This window comes from Erythrolamprus reginae, chromosome 2, assembly GCF_031021105.1.
Source record: "Erythrolamprus reginae isolate rEryReg1 chromosome 2, rEryReg1.hap1, whole genome shotgun sequence".
NCBI classification, from domain to species: domain Eukaryota; kingdom Metazoa; phylum Chordata; class Lepidosauria; order Squamata; family Dipsadidae; genus Erythrolamprus; species Erythrolamprus reginae.
In genome coordinates this window covers 136,632,108-136,657,084 of record NC_091951.1, presented here as the reverse complement: position 1 = coordinate 136,657,084, position 24,977 = coordinate 136,632,108, and the positions used below count along the sequence as shown (strand labels likewise).

The 24,977-nt window shown below is 36.9% G+C and overlaps 1 protein-coding gene across 1 annotated transcript in view; it reads left to right on the top strand.

Moving 5' to 3' along the window:
- CACNA1A (calcium voltage-gated channel subunit alpha1 A) overlaps positions 1–24,977 on the top strand; it is a 419,872-nt gene that overhangs the window by 282,784 nt on the left and 112,111 nt on the right. Inside the window, exons 26-30 of the mRNA XM_070739561.1 lie at positions 4,530–4,589; positions 5,441–5,547; positions 17,021–17,117; positions 20,273–20,433; positions 23,747–23,887. Coding sequence (XP_070595662.1) covers positions 4,530–4,589; positions 5,441–5,547; positions 17,021–17,117; positions 20,273–20,433; positions 23,747–23,887 — 566 coding nt within the window. The remainder of the gene's footprint in view (positions 1–4,529; positions 4,590–5,440; positions 5,548–17,020; positions 17,118–20,272; positions 20,434–23,746; positions 23,888–24,977) is intronic.

The following is a 24,977-nucleotide window of genomic DNA, read 5'->3' as shown; positions in this document are numbered from 1 at the left end:
GGTCATTAACAGGAAGGACATTTTGGTATATGATTTTATGAATTACATTTAGATCAGATCAGAGGTGACATAGTTGTAAATTGTCTAATCCCAGTATTTAAGTCTGGTTGAATAAGGTATTTTGTTGTGAGCGGAGGAGTAAAGGACTCTTCTTGTGAAATATTTCTGGACTCTATTGTATTAATGTCTGGTATGCAATTTGGGTTCCAGACAGGTGAGCTGTATTCCAGAATTGGCCTAACAAATGTTTTGTAAGCTCTGGTTAGCAGTGTAATTTTGCCAGAGAAGAGGCTACGTAAGATTAGATTAACAACTCTTAGTGCCTTTTTGGCAATGTTGTTACTGTGGGCACTAGCACTTAGGACATTTATTTATTTTTATTTATTACTTAGATTTGTATGCCGCCCCTCTCCGAAGACTCGGGGCGGCTCACAACATGTAGAAACAAATCATAAGTAAACAGACAAATTTAAAAATATTAAGTATTTAAAAAACCCCATATACTAACAGACGCACACACAGGCGTACCATGCATAAATTAAACATGCCCGGGGGGAGATGTTTCAGTTCCCCCATGCCTGACGGCAAAGGTGGGTTTTAAGGAGTTTACGGAAGGCAGGAAGAGTAGGGGCAGTCCTAATCTCCGGGGGGGAGTTGGTTCCAGAGGGCCGGTGCCGCCACAGAGAAGGCTCTTCCCCTGGGGCCCGCCAACCGACATTGTTTAGTTGACGGGACCCGGAGAAGGCCCACTCTGTGGGACCTAATCGGTCGCTGGGATCGGTGGGACCTAATCGGTCACATTGGATATGAGTACTCCAAGGTCTTTGACAGAGTGAGGGTCATCTACAAATTCATTTCCTCCAAGTTTGTATTTTGTATTCTTTTTGTCAATGTGTAAGACAGCATTTGTTGGTTGAGATTTGAAGTTGCAAGTTGTTGACCATTCTGCTACATGATCAAGGTCTTCTTGAAGGGTAGCAGCATTGCCGGTGGTGTTAAATAGTTTAACATCATCAGCAAAGAGAACACAGTTGCTTATAATATGATCACAAAGATCGTTTATATAGAGTATGAAGAATGTTGGTCCTAGGACACTGCCTTGAGGGACACCACTGTTGACAGCAGCAGGATTTGATATGGCACTTCCTATTTTGACCACTTGCTGTTGGTTGGACAGGAACATGGTCATCCAGTCATGTAGGGGTCCAGAGATGCCATAGGATTTTAGTTTCAAAAGAACTTTGTCGTGTACTACTGAATCAAAAGCTTTTACCTTGATCACGTTGGGAGGTCCGTATGTTTTTGCAGTATAAGAATTACAGATTACAGGGTAATGTTTTCCTGAAACCAATTTTTTTTTGTTAAAGAGTAGGTTATTAGTCTTTATTGTTGGAAGTAATATTCTTCTGGGTTCAGTTTCAAGTGGGGAAAAAGACACTGTATTCATGGAGGTTGCTTGGAAAGAAGGTTTAATGATGGACAGGAGCACATGGCTCAGTAGCACATGGCATGAGCTCCTGTACAGCAGTGGTGGATTACATGCTTCGAGATGTTGGGTCCAGAGAAAAAACGGCAGTTTCTAAGAATCTCTGAGATTTTATAACTTCTTTTAGGCCCCACTTCAGAGTTTCCTGTTGCTGTATAAGCAATGCACTCTGCTTGGTTGTCAGATTCCATGGTGCCATGCAGAAGCAACCTTGTAGGCTGTGTTTTTGAGTTTGAACTCATAACCTACTGTCCAACAAACTTTTTTTACTGAGTAAAACTTTTTTTTACTGAGACTTACTTCATACAGGGATATATTTAAATCCCCGATGCATATCCTAGATTTTTGAGAATATTTCTTGAATGCAAATTAGGCTGAAATTGTTTAATTCTATACTTGTTAGAATGTATTCTGTAAAAGCTTGAATTCTTTTCTTATTTCTCTTGCTCAAAAATCTTGCTTTTATTTAAACAGACTAAATAGGAGACAATAGATGGCAAGGGAGAGAAAGCAATAAATCAGAGGCTGGCTTCTGAGCATCTTACACTGCACTTTCTTTTTCAAGAACTTCTGAACAGGTCTTGTGAGATATCCCTAAGGAAACAGTAATGAAATAATTAGCACAGCATCTCAGTAGGGGGATGGGCAGGAAGCAGACTTTCTGCATTAGGCAGCAATAAGAAATCTTCATGTTGGCATATGGAAAAAGCAACTCAAATATCCAGGAACCATACACCAACTAAAATCAAGGGTAAGCAGATGGAGTCTAAGCAGCAGTGACATTATTACACAGTGGAGATTATTCATCTCCCAGGAAAGTTAAGCCTTCTCTAGATTAGAAGGTTCTGGGTGACAGAAAAGGGCAATGGTATAGTGTAATTGCACATCCAAAGCAGAAAAGTGGCTGTGATTTTGACAGAGAGAACAAATGAACAAAGCAACTAAGCCAGCCCTCTTTTGCCACTGCTACCAAATGGATAACGGTATGCCCAAGCTTTCTTGCTTAATAGTCCTTAAACTTGGAATTTAAATAATAGTTGAGCATGCTTGTTATGTACTCAGTATAATATGGCACTTAGCCATTGGTTAAATGAAAACAGTTTCCTAAACAAATTTATACCATTGATATTTTAAATAATGTAAAAGAATTTAATTTTTAAAAGTTGTTTTTAAAAACATTGGAGAATAAGGATTATAATTTTACATTCAGCGCCAATTTTGAATGTTCATATTTTAGCTCAATCTGATGTGTCTCAACAACAATTCTTGTTTCCTTCTCATCTTTAAAATGTCCCAATTGCTGTTGATAATTGCTGCTCCCTTCCATAGGGGAAGAAAAATATTCCTTCCTCTAGTTGCCTCTCTTTTTCAAATCCCTCCTTTCACTCTTTGCAGGTGTATGGGTTTGTAAGAAATTATGCAGTATTGCATAAACATTCTTGTAACCTTAAGAAATAATATCAGGGCTCGGTTCAAGACTCAGAATGAATTTAAAAATGACTGCAAGAGATTTTAGTTATACTAAACAGCAAATTAACTTTCCTTTTTGCGAAAGGATGGATGCTGTTAATTGTGGAATCAGCCTGTTTGTGTTAGTTTTAATTTCAGCCTAAAGATGATCATACTCTTATTTTATTTGTTATTGAAATATTTTTGATATGTTTTATTTGATATGCTTTATGCTGTTATTTTGCAGATCTCAATAAATGTTGATTTATTTAAAATCAGTTTCATATATACAGATCACCTTGCTTTCCCCTCCCCAGATTCATCTTTTCCCTAGGAACTTCAAAAATCAAGGGATAGCAATAGATATAGTGTCCTACGTAGAAATAATAATTCTCTGCTTAATTGAAGTGATAGCAACAGTAATATATTTAGATTTATATAGCCCTCCATAGTGCTTTATAGCGCTCTCTGAGCAGTTTACAACATATTGCCCCCCAATAGTAGTCTGGGTCCTCATTTTATCAACCTCAAAAGCATGGAAGAGTGAGTCTGCTTTGAGCCAGTCAGCTTGCAATACTGCATTGTAACTACAGCACGCCATGGCTTAAACAGATCACCCCACCTTCACCTCACTTCAATCTCATAGGGAACAGCTTTGGCCTCTGTTCCCAGGATCATCCTTTGCACCAACTCAAGCCTAAGCCTCCTCATACAGAAGGCCTACAAAGTGAAGGGAGCCTGATTATGCCAGTACAGAACACAACTGCTGAGCTAGGCTCAGAACACGACCATTGTTCTGAAAGGCTACCCCTAGAGGGCGCTAGGGGTGTCTTACCCTCAAAGTATTTTTCGCCATGTAGTAAGAAGTTGGGAAGCAGGGCATTTCCTGTGTCCAGTGGGCTTCTGTAGGAGCGGGGAGTAATGCCTGCGTACATGCTTTCAGCACCCGGGGGGGGGGGGGGAGTTCGCCATCACTGTCCTAAGAGAATGCATGAAAACAATTTACAGTGTTTTCCTTGGAGCTGCAAGAGAAGACTAGTTCTCGCCTCATGCAGTTTCTCTCCAGATAACTTGACACTGTTACACTTTTCCACACTCACACCTAATTCCTCTGTTCTGATACTGAGGAGGGGCTTTTGTGCTCCCCAAATACAATCGTCTTTACAAAAAATTATTGTTAATATTCTCTCCAGCTGAAGGATATGCTAGCTAACTCAGGAAGGGAAAGCTGACGATAGCTGCTAAGTGTTCCTCAATGGTGTGTATGTGCTATTTACATGTATTTGGAGCTAGAAGCCATGCAGGAAAGTTCTTATTTTAAAACCCATTTTCATCATCTTCATATTTTCCACCACGATTGCAGAGTTGTACAAAGACACAAATTCTTCCTAACCAAAGTACAGCTAAACTGATTTGATGTTTCAAAGATTCTGATTCTGTATCTTTCCTTTGCTGCCTGAAACCTTTTGAATGCCTCCTCGAGACTTGCTCACTTCACTCTGGTTTGATTGCAAGATCAGTTAGGCTCATTTATTTCAAAGGAGTTAGCAAGCCTTGAACTGTATATTTTTATTATTTTCTCTCCTTCCTATAGGTTCTTCGTTACTTTGATTATGTCTTCACAGGTGTCTTCACTTTTGAAATGGTTGTTAAGGTTAGTAAACTTGATTTGTTTCCAGTGCATGCTAAATTATTATTATGTGGCAGAACATTTCCAACATAGTAAGAAGGGGGAAGTCAATATATCATGCAATACTGTACCAGTATTTTTTTTTACAATAGTCTTTGAAATAGTTCTGAATTTAAAGGCTATTTTCAAGATTATTATAGTGATACATTTAGTAGCACAAAAATGAGCACAGCTCTTCAAGAATATTTTCATAGCATGATATTGATTCTGATTGTAATCTGGGATAATAGCTCCTATGTGTCAGAGTTTAAGAGAAGTAATCATAAATCCTAGACAGATTCATTTATCTTCAAATGCCATTTTGAAGCACCAACATCATAAAATACATGGAAAAGAATATTATGACTGTGAACAGTAAGTATCCAGGAAAACAACAATAGTAATTAAACTCTTATACTCTAGCACAGTGTTTCCCAACCTTGGCAACTTGAAGATATTTGGACTTCAACTCCCAGAATTCCCCAGCCAGCATCCGCTGGCTGAGGAATTCTGGGAGTTGAAGTCTAAATATCTTCAAGTTGCCAAGGTTGGGAAACACTGCTCTAGCATATCAATTCTCAAGTATACCAATTCATGTATTCCAAAATCCTTTAAGTCAAATTTTGATCTCTGAATTAAACATTGTTATTATTTGCCCTGTGCATACATATTGTAATTTTTATTTTCTTGCGAGAAAGTTCATTTTTAAGCCCTTCACCTCCTCTTTTACAAAGTTAGATTTATGTTCAGAATAAAAATTTCAGGACTGCAGTTAATCAAAGTCACATGTACTGATTTGGAAACCTGCATTTCTTTACTTTGTCTGGTTTTTGCAGATGATTGATTTAGGACTGATCCTTCATCGGGGCGCTTATTTTCGGGATCTGTGGAACATCTTGGATTTCATTGTGGTCAGTGGAGCATTGGTGGCATTTGCCTTCACGTAAGTTTTTTAGATTAACTCTCTAGGGTTATAATGCTTGCTTTCTTTTTCTGGTTTTTTAAAAAACAAGCTTAGCTGCTTCTCCTTCAACTGGAAAAGTTTCTCGTTGAAGTTTGATGCATGATGGATTGTGTTTTCAATACTTATATGACTTGTTTTTCCTCATCACGTTCCCTCTTCCAGTGCCAGCTCAAGTCATATAGAGCATGACTACTCAGCTTTGTATCCCCCTCCCATTTGGCTTGGGATAGTCCTTGCATGTGAAACTTTTTCCTGACAGGCTGTTAGCAAAACAATCGACTCGGCAAATGTTTAAGGCAATCTAGCTGTCATAACAAGTTCCCATATTCTGTTCAGTAAATATGTTGTGATGCTACTTTCTGTGATTACAGTGCCAAAACTTTACAAGATAGATATCCAGAGTGAAAACTAAGAGTTGATCTATTAATAGAAAGAGTTCTACCACTTTCTTTTCAGATCGGTGGAAATAGTTTATCAAATATAGAACCAACTTGTATTTATGAATGTTACATTTACGATATGTTTGTTTTCTCACAATTTCTCACAATCCATCATCAAATTAATAATGACAAAGGTTGTAATTGTCTTCATTGTAATAATTATCAGGAAAATAGTGTGAAAAATCTTTTTTAAAGACAATTTTTAAATTAATTATTCTGTATTAGCCTAGAAATGTTTTACTTACCAAAATGTTGTAAGCCGCCCTAAGTCCACGGAGAGGGGCAGCATATAAGTCAAATAAATAAATAAATAAATAAACAAACAAACAAACAAACAAATAAAATAATAAAATAAAATAAATAAATAAAATAAAATAAAATAAAATAAAATAAAATAAAAAATATAGTCTACTCTTGGTATATCAGTGAATTTGGAAATAAAATCCGGTCAGCACCTCATTGACCTTAACTACTAGCTAGTAAATATAATAAAAGTAAAAGTAAAGGTTTCCCTGTCCAGTCATGTCCGACTCAAGGTAATGGTGCTCATATCTGTTTCTTGACTGAGGGAGGTAGTATTGACCAAAGATGTTTTTTGTGGCGATAATTATATGCCAAAGGTGCCTAAAATGCTGTTACCTTCCCATGAAGTGGTACCTATTCATCTACTCACATTTGCATGCTTTCGAAGTACTAGGTGGGCAGGAGCTGGGGCAGGAACAGTCGCTCACCCTGTTGTGCAGTACTCTGGTCTTGAACACAGGCTGCAAACTGAGCCATCACCCTGAGCCCTTGTGCCCTTTCAGTAAATAAAATAGTTAATGTTTATTACAAAATTCAGTTTATTCTAGGTCCCACTAAAGCAATTAGGAAGTTTTCATTTGACATTTAACTCCTTTCATCATATTACAGGGTGTGTCTTAAAACTGGTCATTATACTTTAGGTATAGAAAATTTAGGCTAAAATTTTCCAATAAATAGAGATATCATGGATTATATAACCAAGAATCTTCTGGTTATAAGAAAATATAGTCTATAGAATACCATGACAGAAATTAAAAAATTAAATAGATAACAGTTTCAGCAAGCCTGTTGTTTTCTCTGCATTACTATGAGTTCATTAGAAACTATATAACCTGGCCTTGTTTAGCAATGGAAGCCAAAGAGAAAAATATACAAGGGCACTATGGCAAATATGAACACTAGAGATGGAAAATGCTATGTATAAATGATACTGCTGGTTCTGAAGATATATCTTTGACATTAACTGAATCTGTAATTGCTCCCTTGGTGACTAATTCTAGAGGACAAATTAGCACCATTTTCTTTCCTTTATAGAAATAATTTTGAGAAGCTTGGACCAATTTAGAATAGAAATTGAAAGCATTATCTCACACAATTGTCCCTAATCTCATGCCCTGAACATGTGTTGCCCAAGAAGGCCTATAAACTATACTGACTTTAAAAATACCAAGTTGGAGAAGGCAGCTTTTTATTTATAATTATCAAAAAAAGAATATTGCTTCAGTATTTAAAAGAAAAAGACCTAATAATTTTTTAAAAGATACTAAAAAAATTATACGTATTCCATTTCCATTTTAAAATAAAATATTAAATGACCATGTGAAAATTTATTGATCACTCTTTCTATTGCATCATTAAAAAACCAATTCATAAGCAGAGCGAGAACACATCATCAATCTAAAACTCTAAATCCAGAACGGATTTTTCCATTGTTAAAAGAGTATTTTTTGCTATGCTCCATGTCCAATGAATTCATTGCTTTTACATACAGTATTGATCAACTCCAAAATGTTGGGGTATTATTTAGTATAAGCTATATATACATCATAATACTTTAAGTAGCATTATATAACAACCTTATACTAGGTGGAAAATTAAAACCGAACAATGGTGGAAAACATACATCATATGCTTACTGTCTCCTCTAACATGTTATCCTTCCAGCATAGATAAAATTATTTGAAGGAACTATTATGAATCTTAATATTATTCAATATTAAGTGTTATTCAATACTGTATATTATATGCAGTAAGTTTGGAATAAGATTATCTCATCAGGTCAGTCTATATGTATTAGTTTCTTCATTGCGATATTTAGAAAAAAAAGAGATTTTCTGCTCCACAGGAAGTTTCTATTCTTCCTGAGCTCACCTCAGAGTTTTGCCCAATTTGCTTTCCTTTCTTTTTTAGTGTTGCTCATTTAATTGTTCTCAATGTTTTTACAGTACCTTAGAAGTTGAAATACGTACATATCTGATTATTCCTATATATTTTCCTTTTTAACAGCATATCATAAGAGTAAAATATGATCTAGAAATCCAGAAATTGACTGGGTTGATGCAGTCAGCATTTTGGCTGAAATATTTGTCTTACTTTTCACCCTATCTGGTTGTTCTATTTCATTTTCAAGCACTTTCATATTATAGTAAATGTCATATGTGTGTGAGAGAGAGGGGGGGAGGGGAGAAGAGAGGAGGGAAAAGAGATCTCAAATGGCATATTTGCAAGATCACATACTTTGCCTAGGCCAGTGATGGCGAACCTTTTTTTCCCAAGTGCCAAAAAAGCATGGGCAAGCGCTATTGTGCATGCACAAGTGCCCATACCCATAATCCAGTGCCTGGGGAGAGCATTGAATTATGGCACTCAATGACATTTCCCCCTAGTAGGAGCAAAAGTAAATGATTAAAGTAAACGATAAAATATGTCTCACTATTGGTTGCAATTGGAGTTAGTGTAATGTAGCTTTTAGTGTGAGGATCTCTTTACTGTTGTCCAATGTGCTATTACAATCTATCAGAGTTGGTAGAAAGAAGCTGATGCTATCCTGATGGATTTGATCAGAAGATACTTGCTTTTCTTCCATGGAGTGTTTATAGTACCCTGCACTAGAAGATATTATGGGCTGCTATTCAATGTGGGCACTAGAGAGCATTCCATTTATCTCATAGTGGAAAGTCAGTCATACTTTGGATACATTATTTTGATATAATTCAACCTAACACTATTGCTAAATCATAGTCGATGTGTTACAATTTTACATCAAACTAAAATCTGGTAAAATATAGCTAACATTCTTAAAGTTTTTATCCTAATAAGCCAATGGCATTGCCCAGGCAAGGAAGACAACTGTTTTACCCACACTTGCCAAAGATATTCAAAGTGTTTCTAGCTAGACAAGAAAGCTAACTGTACTTGTAAACTTGATCAGCATATAGATAGAAGCACCAAAGTCACCTGGGAGAAATGAGCTAAGGCTTTTGAATGGAACTCCTTTTACTGTTCGATTTTCATAAGAAACAATACAATTGAAACCCATTTAACAGAAGCTTGGCTTATATTATTTCAGAGTTTCTATAGATAAATCCAAACAAGCCTATTATATTTAAGCAAGAATAAAATAGAAATAGCATTTCAATTCAAAAAGATGCTAGGTGCAGAAAATGGTCTAAAAATGGAATGGCAAGAAATGGTAAGATGAAAAAAATGTGATTTTCTGTTACTGGTGTTGATTACATCTTCTAAGCAAGGCTTCCCTAGATGTGTAGTCCCTGTGACAAATTTTAGGTTCTGTTTGCTTCGTGATGGATTAAAAGAGATGCAGCAGAAGGCACTTGGAACAGAACATCCTACAATTAGCATATTTGTTGGCTCAGCTGTAGAACAGCCCTAAGAGGAAGAATTGTGAGTCAGATGATGTCCAAAGTTTGTGTAATGAGCAAGCTCCAGTAGGTTTGTAAGGAAATGAATGCTCTTGCAGTTACCATTTTAATGTTAGGTGTGGTGAGAATTCAGTTGGTTCTGACAAACTCCCATAAATATTCATTCTTTTGTATTTAAGGTATTTTGTTATTCTATAATCACTTTGTCATTCATGGAGTGAGTAAAACTGGCAACTGATGTTTTTATTCCTCCATGTTTTTACACTGCTTTTTCTATCTTTTCTTATTATGAAATTAATAGGATTGAATAGGTTCATGATTTACGTAGCTTATTTTGAAACATTTGGCTCTTAGCATAGTAAAGCTTGAGCCCTACTATTTACAGCATAAAAGAAGATGAGTCTGCAAGAAATTTACATTTCTTTTGGTAATTTGTAATGTTTCTATTTCAAAAGCAGCAGAAGTGAACCAGCTACACAGTGTGTACAGTTGGAGGTGACAGAAAGGAATTGGGTGTTCAGTAATGTGAGGCTCAGCAACATATAAATGGAAATAGATCTTATTTACATGTCTGCAAACTTGGACGAGTGGCTGAATATGGTTACATTTGAAAGAATAAATTATCTTTCCTTATCTTACCTTTTTAAAAACATCTTTCCTTCATCACTGTGAATATGGTTATTTTTCTGTCTTAACTCTCACAAAGTTCATCAAAATTTATCAACTGTGAGAAATTGCTTTTTTTAGTCAGTCCATTTCAGTTAACTGAAAGAGCATTTATAATATTTTCTGCTGTGTTGCTATCACCTGACTCTATATACTATTGTGTAGTATTGTGTCATACTTCATATTATTGTCCCTCAATGGTTTTTTTCTGGAATATAAGGCACTTTTCATGGCTATTTTCCAGGTTTGAGCTGAGAATTTCAATAAACCTCAGTTGTGCTACTAAAAGCTTAAAACCTCACCCTGTAACTATGATACTATCACAATTTGTTTGGGTGGAAAACATTATTTTGATAGAGAAAGTTAGCAGAGCTGCATGAAAAAGTTGTATTTCCATCATTATAGGTGAATGCACAAAAGTACTCTATCCATAGTTCTACACTAAACATGAAGCCTATCTCTCTATATTTATTGTTTATGTTCATTGTTCATTGTTTATATTTATTCTAATTTCATATTTTCATATTTATATCACAGTAGCAAATTGTGAGATCAAGGTATCCTAGTGGGCCCTACTTAAATATGAATCAGCAGTGTGCTACAGTTGCCAAATAAGCCGATATAGTCCTAGATTGTATCAACAGAGGAATAGCATCAAAACTACAAGAAGTACTATCACTTCTTTTTGTCTTGATGTTATCTCTCTGTTGATTACTCTGTGCTGGTGAGACCACATTTAGAATACTGCATTCAGTTCCAATTACCAAAATATAAAAAACAAGTTGAGATTCTGGAGAATGTGAAGAGAGAAACACCAAAGATGATAAAGAGTCTGGAAATGTCAAATGCTTGAGGGAACTAGGTATGTCTAACTTATCAAAGAGAGGAATTAGGAGGGCTGTCATTAAAAAAAAGAGATTGATTTATTCACTAGAGAACCAGGTAATAGGACAAGAAATAATAGGTAGAAGCCTGATAAAAAGAGATCAAATCCAGAAGCAAGGGAACATTTTCTAACAGTGAGAATGAAATCATTTGCCTCCTGGGATTGTGAGTTCTCCATCACTTGAGGTTTTCAAAAACAGATTGGACAACCATTTGACTGGGATAAGTATAAGACTCCTGCCCTGATTAAGGGGTTAGACTTGAGGACCTCCAAAGTCCCTTTCAACCCTACGATTCTTTCATTTCTATTAGAAATAAGACTCGTTGTGTTTTGACAATCTCAAGTATACCTTTCCCCAGCCTAGTGCCTTTCCAGTGCATGTATAATTATCACAATCTCAAATTAGCCATGCTGCCTCTAGAATGTAAGGCTCGTTTGCTAATTGATGTGTTTTCTGCCTATCATTGAATCAGCCAAAAGCTATGCCAGTATGAAACTTAATGTTCCCATCATTAAATACAACTTTGCTTCTATCACCTGGTGACCTATTTCATGTCACCTCAATTCCTTATAAGGTAATAAGTAATAAAGCTTTATAAATTGTATATACCTTGATTATTCCTTGAAACAGTATTGGAATTGGGGGAGCGGTAACACTACTTTAATATTTGTGCTACTAAGAATTCCGTACCTGAAATTCTCATGCATGAGAACATGGCAGAGAACAATATTGGTGCAACGTTTTTGTAATAATTAAATGCAAATGTGAAAGTCCTTATGGGACTTGTATAGTAATCCAAGACATTTGGAATATGCCAAGTTGGTAAAGGTTATTCTATTAAGTATGCTTAGGAATTTAGAATCTTTCCATTGAACGCAATTCCTCAATCAAGATTTATTTTCTGGTTAGTGATGAAAGAATTATGCCATCCATTTAGTGAAAATTTTCCAAGAAAAGGATTTAAGGTAATATTTCAAATAAAAATTAATATAAGTATTAGCTAAGGCAGTGGTTCTCAACCTTTCTGATGCCGTGACTCCTTAATATAGTTCCTCATGTTGTGATGACCCCCAATCATAAGTCTAACGCCAGTTCTCCCAACAGAATTTTAAGCTGATTGGAAGGAAGGTCAGAGGGACATCCCCACTATAAACGCCTGATTGGTTGGATTGTAAAAATATGTTCCAAGGCGCCAGAATAGAAACTTTAGTTCCTAACACCATGGGAAATTTGTCTTTTCTCATGGTCTTAGGTGCCTGCTTTGAAACGGTCATTTGACCCCCCAAAGGGATCCCGACCTCCAGGTTGAGAATCACTGAACTAAGGGATAGACAGTAAATATATCTGGTTGCTGCCCTCTGCCACTATTTTATTTTTAATCAGACATTGTAGAGATAAATAATTTTGTCTTTGATGTAGGACATGCAAAATGTCAGTGATGCTGGGCTCCTATGCAAATGGAGGGTTGTCTCAGTAGTAGAAGGCTCATCTTACTATACATGTGTAGATAACTTACTGAAATAAACTCCTTCCATCTACTTCAAGGCAGTAGCTGAAGAGCAAATAAATGTCCTGTCTGTAAAAGGCATTACATAGTATGGTATCATTAGATTTTATGTTTTGTGTTCTCTTTCTGACTGTTACTCACTTTCTTTGTCTCTTCCTTTCACTGCCACTTCACAACAGGAGCAGCTCACGGTAAAGTCTTTCTGTCTGTCTGCCTCTATCACTTTCTCTCCCAAACACTCTCTGGTATACATGCTATTTATCTATGTGGATCTGGTTATGCATCACTATATGTAACTAATACGATTGGAAAACCAAACAAATTGCAGGTCTTTTTATCTCTCTCCAAACATCAGACATTTCATTGATTCTGTTCCATTTCACATGGGTTAGGATTTGTGTGCCTTCCTGTCAGGTTACACTTTCTAGGAATCAGTTTTGTTGTAGTGACCTTGAACTAGGTACAGTAGTTGATTTTTGCCTTGTTGGACCACAACATTTCAGTTAACCTGAGGACAAGCAATTGTGGCTGGAACATTGTTGGGTCTGGTCAAAAAGTGCCGATTGCTATGAATTATGGTGGAGGTAGTCCTTTTGTTCTGCGATCAAATATTTCATTCTCTGTTCTGAATACTTATTTTTAATAGCCACTAAGTACTTACGCTGGAAAAGAACAATATTGAAAAGCAGATTATGTGACAAGGCTGCTAAAAGGAACAGAATAGAATATGTTATTGTTAGGTGTCACAATACTCTTACAGTATAGTTAAATATGTGTTAATCAAAATATTTCCATCCTAAAAATATTTTTCTTGAGAACCAGATACTTTTATTATCAGAATGCTCTTCAGGGCTGACATAAATATAAAATCTTCATCATTGTCATCATTATCACTATTCAACAACGTAAATTAGATTAAAGGGTCAGAGAAACAGTTACAGTTGTAATGGCTCCCTATCTGGCTATGTTGCTTTGACATTTTATTTATTTATCTGATTTCAATAGCCACCCCTCTCAACCAGTGTCTCTGGGCAGCATATACTGCAGTTGCCAAATATAAGTATTGGCAGACCCAGACACAAAACTGGATCTTTATGGCCATATAGATTTTCTTAATCTATATTTATAATACTGTACAGTTATTTTTATTTCTCAAATCAATCCAGTACTAGAAAAACTGACTTGCAAGCTTTAAATGTATTTTAATTCTATTGAGATTTTAAAAGCTGCTCTGTTACATATAGAAACCACATTCCTGAGCACTTGCCAACCTATTGATATAGGAAGGAACGTCAGTGTTCTTTTAAATAAATGTCCTCCATCTTTAAGCATCAGTGTTGAGATGGCTTTGAAATATTGTGATGCCTACCAAAGCCATTATGCCTACAAAGGAGTCAGACTGAGTGAGGGACATTAGGGACATTCAAAAAAGTTATTTAAAAGCTAGCCCTGTTTATAGGGAAATACAAAAAATAATATGGCCATCCAAAGCAATTCAAGTACAATTTGTTGAAGGCTGGAGTCCAAAGTGGCATTTGAGTGAGGAAGTAACTAATTAGCCCGAGGCTTCTCAGGGCTCATATTTAAAATGAGTGAAAATGAGCCAAGTATCTCCATAAAACTATTGTTGGTTTATATCTTCTGAATGTGCGTTTTGATGGTAATGAGTAATTGATGCATTTATTCTGTCATTTAGCCAATTTTTGATAGCTTTTCAGAAGCTTTCTTTGGGAGATGTAGTTAATATACTGAGCTTACAAGGCTATTAAAGAAAAAGAGACTAGTTTCTCCAACTTTGGAGTAAAATTGACCGCTGGATGGAATCAAGGCAATTTGACTGAATCTAAATACATTGTGCTTTTGATCTTTTATTAATTGGATCCATTTATGTGTGAAACTTATTGGCATGCAAACTGTGCTCAGATGAGCTTTCTGGAATTTCCTCATACAGCTCAGCCTGGGAGAGAAGGCTCTACAAGGGCCATTTGCACAACACAATCAAACAAGTCCTAGTCAGGTTTGCTCATATTTGTCTGTCTATAGCAGTGTTTCCCAACCTTGGCAACTTGAAGATATTTGGACTTCAACTCCCAGAATTCCCCAGCCAGCATTCGCTGGCTGGGGAATTCTGGGAGTTGAAGTCCAAATATCTTCAAGTTAGCAAGGTTGGGAAACACTGGTCTATACCACATCACCTCACTTGGTTCACCAATCACTGTGGTTGCAACCCCCACAGCTACTGAGGAAATTGGGAAAAATTTCATTTTCCTCTGCACAGCTTGTCTTCTCTAGCTTTGAGAGAGGAAATTCAAAATATATGGCACTTCCATGAGCAAGATAAGGGGGCAAGTATGCACTGTCCACCATTTTGGTCTTTAGTTTCCAGTGTGGCTGTGAGAAAATGCATATTGAAGCAGCCCAGAGCGCCAATTCTCCAAGTGAGCCTGTTTTCATAAACCTCTGGTAATTCACTCACAGACATCAGTAGGGACCGTTAACCCCTAGGCAAGCACTTTATACATCATAAGTGTATTATTGACTGGGAAATTTGCTTAGTTTTGTTTGAGACCAAAACTAGCCACCACAAAGATAATTGGAGACTCAGTAGGTTTGCACAATAGCTTACCGCTAGCACACCCTCTTCACTGACCCAAATACTTTTCCTAAATGGGCCTTAAAGAATTGTTTATTTTTTTAAAAAGCAAAATACTGCAGTCATCTAAAAACCAGACCACTGCAGAATGAGCTCTGAATTCTCTCCAATGCAAAGGCTTTTCTGGTCATGCAACAAAATAGGTTAGGTGTATATTCATATACACATGAAACTAAATTTTTACCCAGAAAACAATAATTTCTGTTACATTTCCCCTCTTCGAGTGTGTTGACATGATAGAGGGGAAGAAAACCAAGCTTTAAGCATACAGTTGCTTTTTCTCTTTGTGTAATACATCTGAAATAAGATTTATACTGCTGTTTTCATCATAATGTGTGTGTACATTATCTGCAAAACTGGACTCTTAAATCCTAGAATATATCTCTCCAAGTAACAGATTATTCCTTTACAATGAGATATAGATTTCTCTGCAGAAATATTGTCAAATATTTTCAAGCATTGCCAGAGTGCAGGTTCTTCTCATTTTTTATGCTTAATGTCAGAAAATCCACAATAAAATGAAAAAGGAATTGCTTTTGTTTTGATGTGTCAATATGCTCTGATGCAGAACCAAATGGAAATAACAGGTGTTTTTTTTTAAATGCCCAAAAAACGAAGCTGTGTGTTTTTATACATATATTTCAAATCATGATGAAATGAACCTATCAGCACATAAGGTAATGCAGTGCAACCTAGAAAGATTATACTGCACATCATCACAGTTGCAAAGTTTGTGAATCTTGAGAGGACTTGGGAGTTTGATAGAAATGGAATTTTTTGAGCCTATTTATCGGCTACTAATAATGGATACCCAAAATAGAGCCACATTACTTTTTATATCCCAGTGCAATTACATCTGGTAGGATGTGGATCTCATGTCAGACATCTAAAAAAAATCAAAGAAGCTTTAAAACAAAATCCTTACTAGGTTATAGTATTAGTACCTGACTGACTTACTCTGGGCTCAGCCCTGCTTTGTCCTTGGCTGGACGACTGCCAGAGAATTCTATGGCAGGCTGAGAAATCAGGAGGAATCAACCTGGAAGAATGAAAGAAGACAGTAACAAATTTCTTCCAGCTATTACTGAGGAAATTGCACAGATACTGTATATCAATGAAATCTGCAGGAGCTGGTGACCCTTTTTTAAAAACCTTCTGTGATAACTCACAATTAGACACAACTATTTTTTGTACCGTAATTTGAAGGATGCATTCCATGGAAGTATTTGTATGCTTGTTTTAATTCCCACAGGGGTGCTAAATCCTTAGATTCCTGCATGATTGTAAAACAGGGGAGGTATTGAAAGAGCATTCTAATAGATAAAGAAATAGATGAAATCAAAAGCATACTAGAAGAATGGAGGGAATGAATTGATGTTTGAAAGAGACATGGTATAACTGGTAAACAATTTCTAGGGTGACATTTTATTTAAGAAACAATTTACCAAAGGGGTGTGGATGGCCAAAAGGGGTAATGTTCATACAACTTTACTAGCATCCTGGTTATAAAATAGATTGTATCTCTGTATTTGGAAACATGATTTGTCAGGGTTATTGTAGAGAATCAGCTTCATTTTTTCCTACTATTTCTTCCCATCCAACATCTCCTACAGAGGCAGTAAAGGAAAAGACATCAACACCATTAAATCCTTACGAGTCCTTCGTGTCCTCCGACCCCTCAAAACTATCAAGCGGTTGCCAAAGCTCAAGGTATGTTTGGGATATAAATGTCAAAAGCAAGCAAACAAAAAACTCACCCTGGAATTTTTGATTTTATATTGTTTGTGTATGTATATGATACAGAAACACACATATACACATACATACATATTCTGTAGTAAGTTGAAAAAAGATAAAGTTGAAAAAAAGATAAAAAGAAAAAGCAACTGCGAGAGGGATTTTGGAGTCTTGGTGGACAACCAACTAAATATGAGCCAGCAATGTGCAGCAGCCGCCAAAAAGGTCAATACAATCCTGAGCTGCATTAACAGAGGGATACAATCTAGGACTATGGAGGTACTAATACCACTCTACAAAGCCTTAGTTAGATCACACCTAGCGTACTGCATCCAGTTTTGGTCACCACACTACAAAAACTATTGAAAATCTAGAGAAAGTGCAGAAGAGAGCAACCAAGATGATAAAGGGGACTGGAAACTTAAACATACGAAGAGAGGTTACAGGAATTGGGCATGGCTAGTCTAGCAAAGAGAAGGACCAGGGGAGACATGATAGCAGTGTTCCAATACCTGAGGGGATACCACCAAAGAGAGGAGTGGGTTAAGCTGTTTTCCAAAGCACCAGAAGGCCAGACTAGGAATAATGGGTGGAAGCTGACCAAAGAGAGATTTTGGAAAGAAGGAGGAACTTTCTGATGGTGAGAGTGATCAACCAGTGGAACAGGTTGCCTGTGGAGGTTTGAGCACTCCAACACTTGAGACTTTCAAAGGGAGATTGGATTGCCATTTGTCTGAAATAGTATAGGGACTCCTGCCTGAGCATGGGGTTGGACTCAATGACCTACACGACGTCTTCCAACTTAAATCAATCAATCAATCAATCAATCAATCACTTAATTTTCCTTCAAGGATTATTGTCCTTTGGATAATCAAAAATTAAACAATTCCCCAATCTCCACAGTAGGATAAATTTACTTGTTTTAGTTCATCGTGCAGCTAAAGAATCATTAAACTATTTTTCAGCTTTTAAAGCAGGGGTCACCAACCTTTCAGACCTCAGAGACCACTAAGTTCATAATTTTAAATTCCATGGACCACTAATATGATCTGCCTAATGACCAGATGGGTGGGCATGGCTAGGTGATCAGGTGACTGGATGGGCTCCTCATCTCGTCTGCCCAGGCTCCTTAGGGCCCCAACAGGAAGTAGTTATCGGAGCTAAATAGCCACCATGGCAAAGAGTTGGCAAAATAGCTCAATTCAAATTGGATCTGACTGAGAAGGAGGCTCAGCAGAAGTACCTCACTGAGGACTTTGAGCATAGACTTTCCAAGCAGAGGGAAGACCTGCAGGAGTGCAAGGCCAGGTGCCAACATCTGGAGGCTCAGTTGGCTGAGATGATCAGCCAGTTCCAGGCCATATGCAGTCCCACTGAACAAGGTCCTCCAGCTCTTCGCCACTAGTGGCACTTCCCTCCAGCCTTTGCCCAAAACCCTGCACCAGGAGGCCGATGCAAACCCCAATTTGGAATTTCTGCCCCCCTCCGACCAACACACAAAGAGACCTCGAAGCGGGAGATTCTCTGCAGCAACACAAACCTTAATTGCACATATCCATCCCAGGGGCCATAGTTTGAGGACCCCTGATTTATTGAAATATTAAACATGCAAATAATTTTTCTGTAGAGCATCAAAATTTTCTTGTGGACCACCAATTGGTGACTGCTCATTTAAAAGGCTAAGAATATTTATAACATAAGCTTTTATCCACAAAATTCTTTCCCACCTTGTGAACATAGGTGGGGGTGGGAAAATATGAAAACAATTGTCACAGAGAAACCATAAGAATTATGTACTGCCATCTGACATTGCAATGCAAGTCAATGCCCCAAGTCTACGGAGAGGGGCGGCATACAAATCTAATAATAATAAATAAATAAATGACAAAAAGGTGAGTTTTGCATTATGGTATCTTGGCACATGTATTATAGCTTGTCATCATAGTTAGTATTGGATGGACTAAACAATGTCGTCTGGCGGAACCCAGTGGAAGAGCCTTCTCTGTGGCGGCCCCGGCTCTCTGGAACCAACTCCCCCTGGAAATTTGAATTGCCCCCACCCTCCTAGCCTTCCACAAGATGTTGAAGACCCATTTATGTCGCTAGGCATGGGGGGAATTAATTCCTCCCCCCCCCCGACTTATAGCATTTGAGAATGGTGTGATTGTGTATTACTGATCGTTTTTTGTAATGATGGGTCTTAATTTAATTTAGTTTTTTAAACTAAGTTTAGTTTTTAACTAAGTTTAATTTTTCTATGTGTGGATAGAAATCTTCTGGTTTAATCTTCATGCACCTAATGGTCTCTAGTTTAGGAAATGCTTTTTTATGAATTACCATTGTATGAATGTTATATTTTTCCTAAATGTAATTTAATTGGTATAGTCAGTATATTCTTGTTTTCATCTGTCTCTGATTCTACATTTAAAAAAAAATAGATATGTGTACCTGCCCACTGAAGTTAATTTTTTCAAAGTTATTATCATAGTATAAGACTATAGATTTGGCTACAACAGATCCAGTAAAATGGGTACAGCTGAAAAATAATTTTTGTTTTGGGAAGACAAATTACTACTTTAGTCAAGGAACTCTAAATCTATGCAAGCCTGGAAGATGGGATAGCAGTGAAGATGTTTTTTTTAAAGTTGCCCTCCTTAGGACCAATTTACTTGAAGAATAGTTTCAACATTAATTTTCCAGACTCTTACAACAGGTATTTTCCAGGCTGTTATAACAGGTATCAGAAACCCTGCACTGTCCCTTTTGTTAAGTGAGCTTAAATGGATAATCTTATTGGTGATGACAGCAGGATTGCAGAATATATTGTGGAAACCAGTGGACATTTTCACTCTCTTAGTAGGCTTTTAAATACATTTTAAATATTTAATAAGTTTGAAATTTCTATATTAAGAAAGTTTACTGTTGGCTATTTTTAAGCCGTTTTCATTTACTTTTCAGTACTGGTATTTCAGGGGTTTATGTTGCTTTAGTTTTATTTGATTGTCTCTATGATAGTATTTCTCTCTCAAGAAACATATTTCTTAAGCAGGAGAGGCAGTTTTATAGAAAATTAAGATACAGAAAAACATAACCTAGTCAAATCTTACCAGTGCATCTGTTTTCCACAGGCTGTCTTTGACTGTGTGGTGAATTCACTCAAAAATGTCCTCAATATTCTCATTGTATACATGCTCTTCATGTTCATCTTCGCTGTGGTTGCTGTCCAGCTCTTTAAGGGCAGGTTCTTCTACTGCACTGATGAATCCAAGGAGTTTGAAAAGGACTGCAGGTACGTAGCCTCCTCCCATTCAGTTTGTTTATTCAATTCTTTTCTCCTATATGGCCAATTCTGTAACTTATAAGAAGTTGTGTGACTCATAAAGTTATATAACCCTGTGTCACATTGCCATTACATTCAGGGCAAGTCACTGGCCTTCAGTGCATTATTTGCTGATATTTATTTAATTAATTTATATAGCTGCTCATCTTGCAAATATGTCTCTGGATTGCTAGCCGCTCATTAAAATAAAGAACAGCTAGAAACCAAGAGATGGTGAAAATGTGATGGGTAACTTGGGGCCAATCACTATCTCTCAGCCCAGCTGACCCAGTGGGGAAAGTAGGAAGAAGAAGTACAGTGGTACCTCTACTTAAGAACTTAATTCGGTCCGTGACCAGGTTCTTAAGTAGAAATGTTCTTAAGTAGAAGCAATTTTTCCCATAGGAATCAATGTAAAAGCAAATAATGCGTGCAAACTGATTAGGAAAGAAATAAAAGCTCGGAATTTGGGTGAGAGGAGGAGGAGGAAGAAGAGGAGGAGGACAGTCACTGCCGAAGGAAGAAGGGGAGGGGAATCCAAAAAATCCAAAACTTTAAGGCTTAAAAAAAAAAAGAGGGACTCTAACACAGCGAGGAGGAGCACGCGCCTCCAATACACCCAGCGTGAGGCTGCCTCCCATACACTGGCTGCTGCTGCTGCTACCTGCTGCATCTTCCTTCCCATGCTGAAGGGCTCTCCTCTCGCTCGCTCGCTTTGTAGCCGGCGCGTTTCCTTCGCTGTTGTGACTCCTCAGCTGCCCAGAGCAAAGAGAGCGTTTCTTTTCTCTGGGCACTGGCAAGAGTTTTATTTCCTGTCTAAGCGCCCGGAGAAAGTAAAATGCTTCATTCGCTCTGGACTGCCAAAGCCTCCTTAAGTACCACCAAAAGGCTCCTCTGGCAGCCCAGAGGGGGAATGGCAGGAAACTGGCCAGGCCTTTGTTCCGCTCTCAAATTTCCTGGGAAATTTTTCTGGGCTCCGGTTCTTAAGTAGAAAATGGTTCTTAAGTAGAGCCAAAAAAATCTTGAACACCTGGTTCTTACTTAGAAAAGTTCTTAAGTAGAGGTACCACTGTATTAGATATGTCCATCGCCTTGGATTATTGAGTGATGTCCTGATTAGGGTTTTTTTCCCTACGTTAATAATATAGATTATACAGCTTGCCTATATCAAAATATATTGCATCAATTTTCTATATCAGTAAAACAAATAATTTCCTGAAGTTATAATCTAATTCAATAAAGTACAGGACACTTTAAAAAGATAAATTCTTACATTTATTTCTATTATGCTGTCCATTTTAAGTTGCTGGATACAAGTTAAGGCAATATGAGAAGTTGGTGCCCTGGCCTTTTTTTCTTTAATGATTATTTCTGATCTAGTGGTTATCGTGATGTCATTTTAAATGTATGGTTTTCATGGTTTTAAAGCTTCACAGGAAAACATTACTTCAAGAACCTGGTAGCAATGATCTATATTGCAAATTGAACTAGCCAATATTTTTTGTAATAAAAGTACATAACCATAAAAGATATAGTGAATAAAAGGAAATACTTGTAGTTATAAATTTCTAGTCTCTTGGAGTCATGATGATTTACTACAAGTGTGTGGAGATAAAATTGCATTTCTGTACAGAGCTGCAAAGGCTAGTAAAAGGAGATGATTAAGGAGATGGAATATATTTAAAAGAGACCAGGTTTCAGTCCCCACCCCAAGCGACGCTATGGAAAGCACAGATGAAATACTAGAATATCTTAATTCTGTGATAGATTCATTTATGGGTAATGAACTGTATTCAAAAGGAAGGAAAACAGCACAACTATATTCATTTTTAAATCAGAGTACACAAGTCATCTTACTCCCAGCTTAAACATCCCTCTCGTCACTATGTTACATAAAGGATAATTTGCCTTGACATTCCTTCAGTCTCTGTGTCATATTTACAGACATGCAGAATTTAAATCATTTACTGTAATTTAGATAGTTTAGTTTCCTTTGTTTTCCAATCAATATTCCGGGACCTTTGCTACTAAACTATCAATAGGGTCATTTATTGATTTGAATCAATTTGTCTTAAAACATCTGAGGAAATAGGTAACTATGGACTAGAAGGATCCCTTAATTTATGGGTGTAATAATCAAATGACTCAGTAACTCAAAGCAAGTTGAAACACTCCTCTAGATTCTAGAGCTTAAAAGATATAACTGAGCTAGGGATCATTGTTCCTTCGTCATCATCGCTACCAGGGAATAATATCTGAGGCATTCTCACTTGCGTTGATCTGTTCCCCCCACCCCTTAGTGTTCACGGTGCCATTCCATCTGTTTCTGTTTTCAAAACCAGAGTATATCAGGGAGCTAAACAAGCTCTGTTTAGGGAAGAGCTATTTGGGAGTTTTTAAAGCAAGGGCACAAATCAGCCCTTTACTGTTGAAAACATTTTGACTATGACCACAGACAAGGCATGCTCAAATCCCCTAGGAATCCATCACTGCTAGTCATTTTAATTGCACCATCACCTTTGGAGAGGGATAACCTATTGTTGCCATGGCAACCATAAAATCCTGTTATACACTTATCTGAGATGGAATCAATTTATTTTGCTGCACTGAAAACTTACTACTATTCAAAAATCTAAATTAGGCAAAGATATTGCAGACATGTTTAGCTATGTTTTATTATTATTATTATTATTATTATTATTATTATTATTATTATTATTTATTAGATTTGTATGCCGCCCCTCTCCGTAGACTCGGTATTTTTTTCAGTATTTTGTATGAGAAACATTTTAAAACAATTCAGTCTATATTTTCAGCCCTGTAAAAACTTTTCAACGAAGAAGCTTTAAATTATTAAAATTGCTAAAGAATTGGTTTGCAACCTGGCAACTTTTATTGGGAGAAAATATATGGAGCAACTGAAAATAATGCAAAATTATTGTGTTGAAAATTATCCTAATGAATTTATTCGGCTTCATCTCCAGTTAAATAATATAGTATCAAAGTTTAAATACAGTAACTATATATGAATAGATCTTCCCATAATTACCCTTTGTTTGGGGAGATCATCAGATTAGTAGCTACACAGTAGTGACATTTGTTTTCTTGATTAACCTTTCAATCAATCTTGAAACCTGAATAAAAAATAAACACCTCTTTTCACCATCTCCTTTTGAATGTTAATGCTGTCAAAGAGACCATTTACACCTTAGAAGATCCTTATTAAACTGTTTAACTCAATTGTGCAAACATGTCTCTGAACATTTTTGTTGATCTTCCTTAGAGGAGAATATTTAGTCTACGAGAAGAATAATGAAGTGAAGGCTGAGAGACGAGAGTGGAGGAAATATGATTTCCATTATGACAATGTGCTATGGGCCCTGCTTACCCTTTTCACTGTGTCTACAGGAGAAGGTTGGCCAGAGTAAGTTATTGATGAAAATAAGGATGTTTTAAAATGACAGGGACCTTGAGCATCTAATTCACTGTCATTAAGAGTGTCGGACTAAGCTAATCCTTGATCTGCATTAACATAAATTATGCAGATGAGGTCATTATGCTATTTTTGTTTAGGCTTGTCTACTATGTTTACTCTTATCATATGAAAATACCATCCCAGTTGGATAGATTATTTATTTGCAATGACACAGAACATTCAAAACCTGACCAACCAACGTGAAAAAACGAAGTACATGAGACAGATAACAAGTAGTAAAAGGACACATACTTTGACATTGGATTAAATTCCGAAGTATAAAACAACATTTTGCCATATATGTAGGGAAATGGCTGTATTCTTGTTTTATAATGTATCATTCGGTTGAAACAAATCTGAGATTGTTATTATGAACAAGGTTTGCGAGGAAAAGTGGATTTCTTTATATAATTAACAATATAAACTGGGAATTCAGACCTTCCAGCACCTCAGAATTAAAGACTGGCATAAGAAATTTTCTTAAGCTTCTTTATGCCTAGTATGGGAGAACTTTAATTTAAATTTCAGTTCTCATTATTACCAGTACTTTAATTACTAAAATGGGCCTTAAATATTGACTTTAGGATACTGAAGGGAAATAAATCACAAGTATAACTGAACCAGTCTATCTCTCTCTCTTCCCCCATTACTCCCCCTCTCTATATATTTCTCACTCTCTGTGAGTCTAAGTCTCTCCTCCCTCTCTCTGTATCTCTGTGTGTGTCTCTCCCCCCTCTCCTTCTGATTCTGTTATGAGGTGTCAAGCAGGCCCTGAGGCACTCTTGCAATGCCTTGCACAGAACAGTGAACTTTAGTGCATTTCACAATGGAGAGACTCACATCCTCCTCCTGGAGTGCATTACAACATGGAGCCACAATGTGACCCTGTCCTACTCGCCCCTAGCAACAGGATGTGGCTTTTAGCTCCGAGCCCAAAGCAGCAGGAGGCGAGGGCTGCCTTGAGCCAATTGTGGCCCAAAGACAAATTTAGGGTGGCGTCACTCCTGCACTAAATCTCTGTCCATCGCCTTGCTGTGTC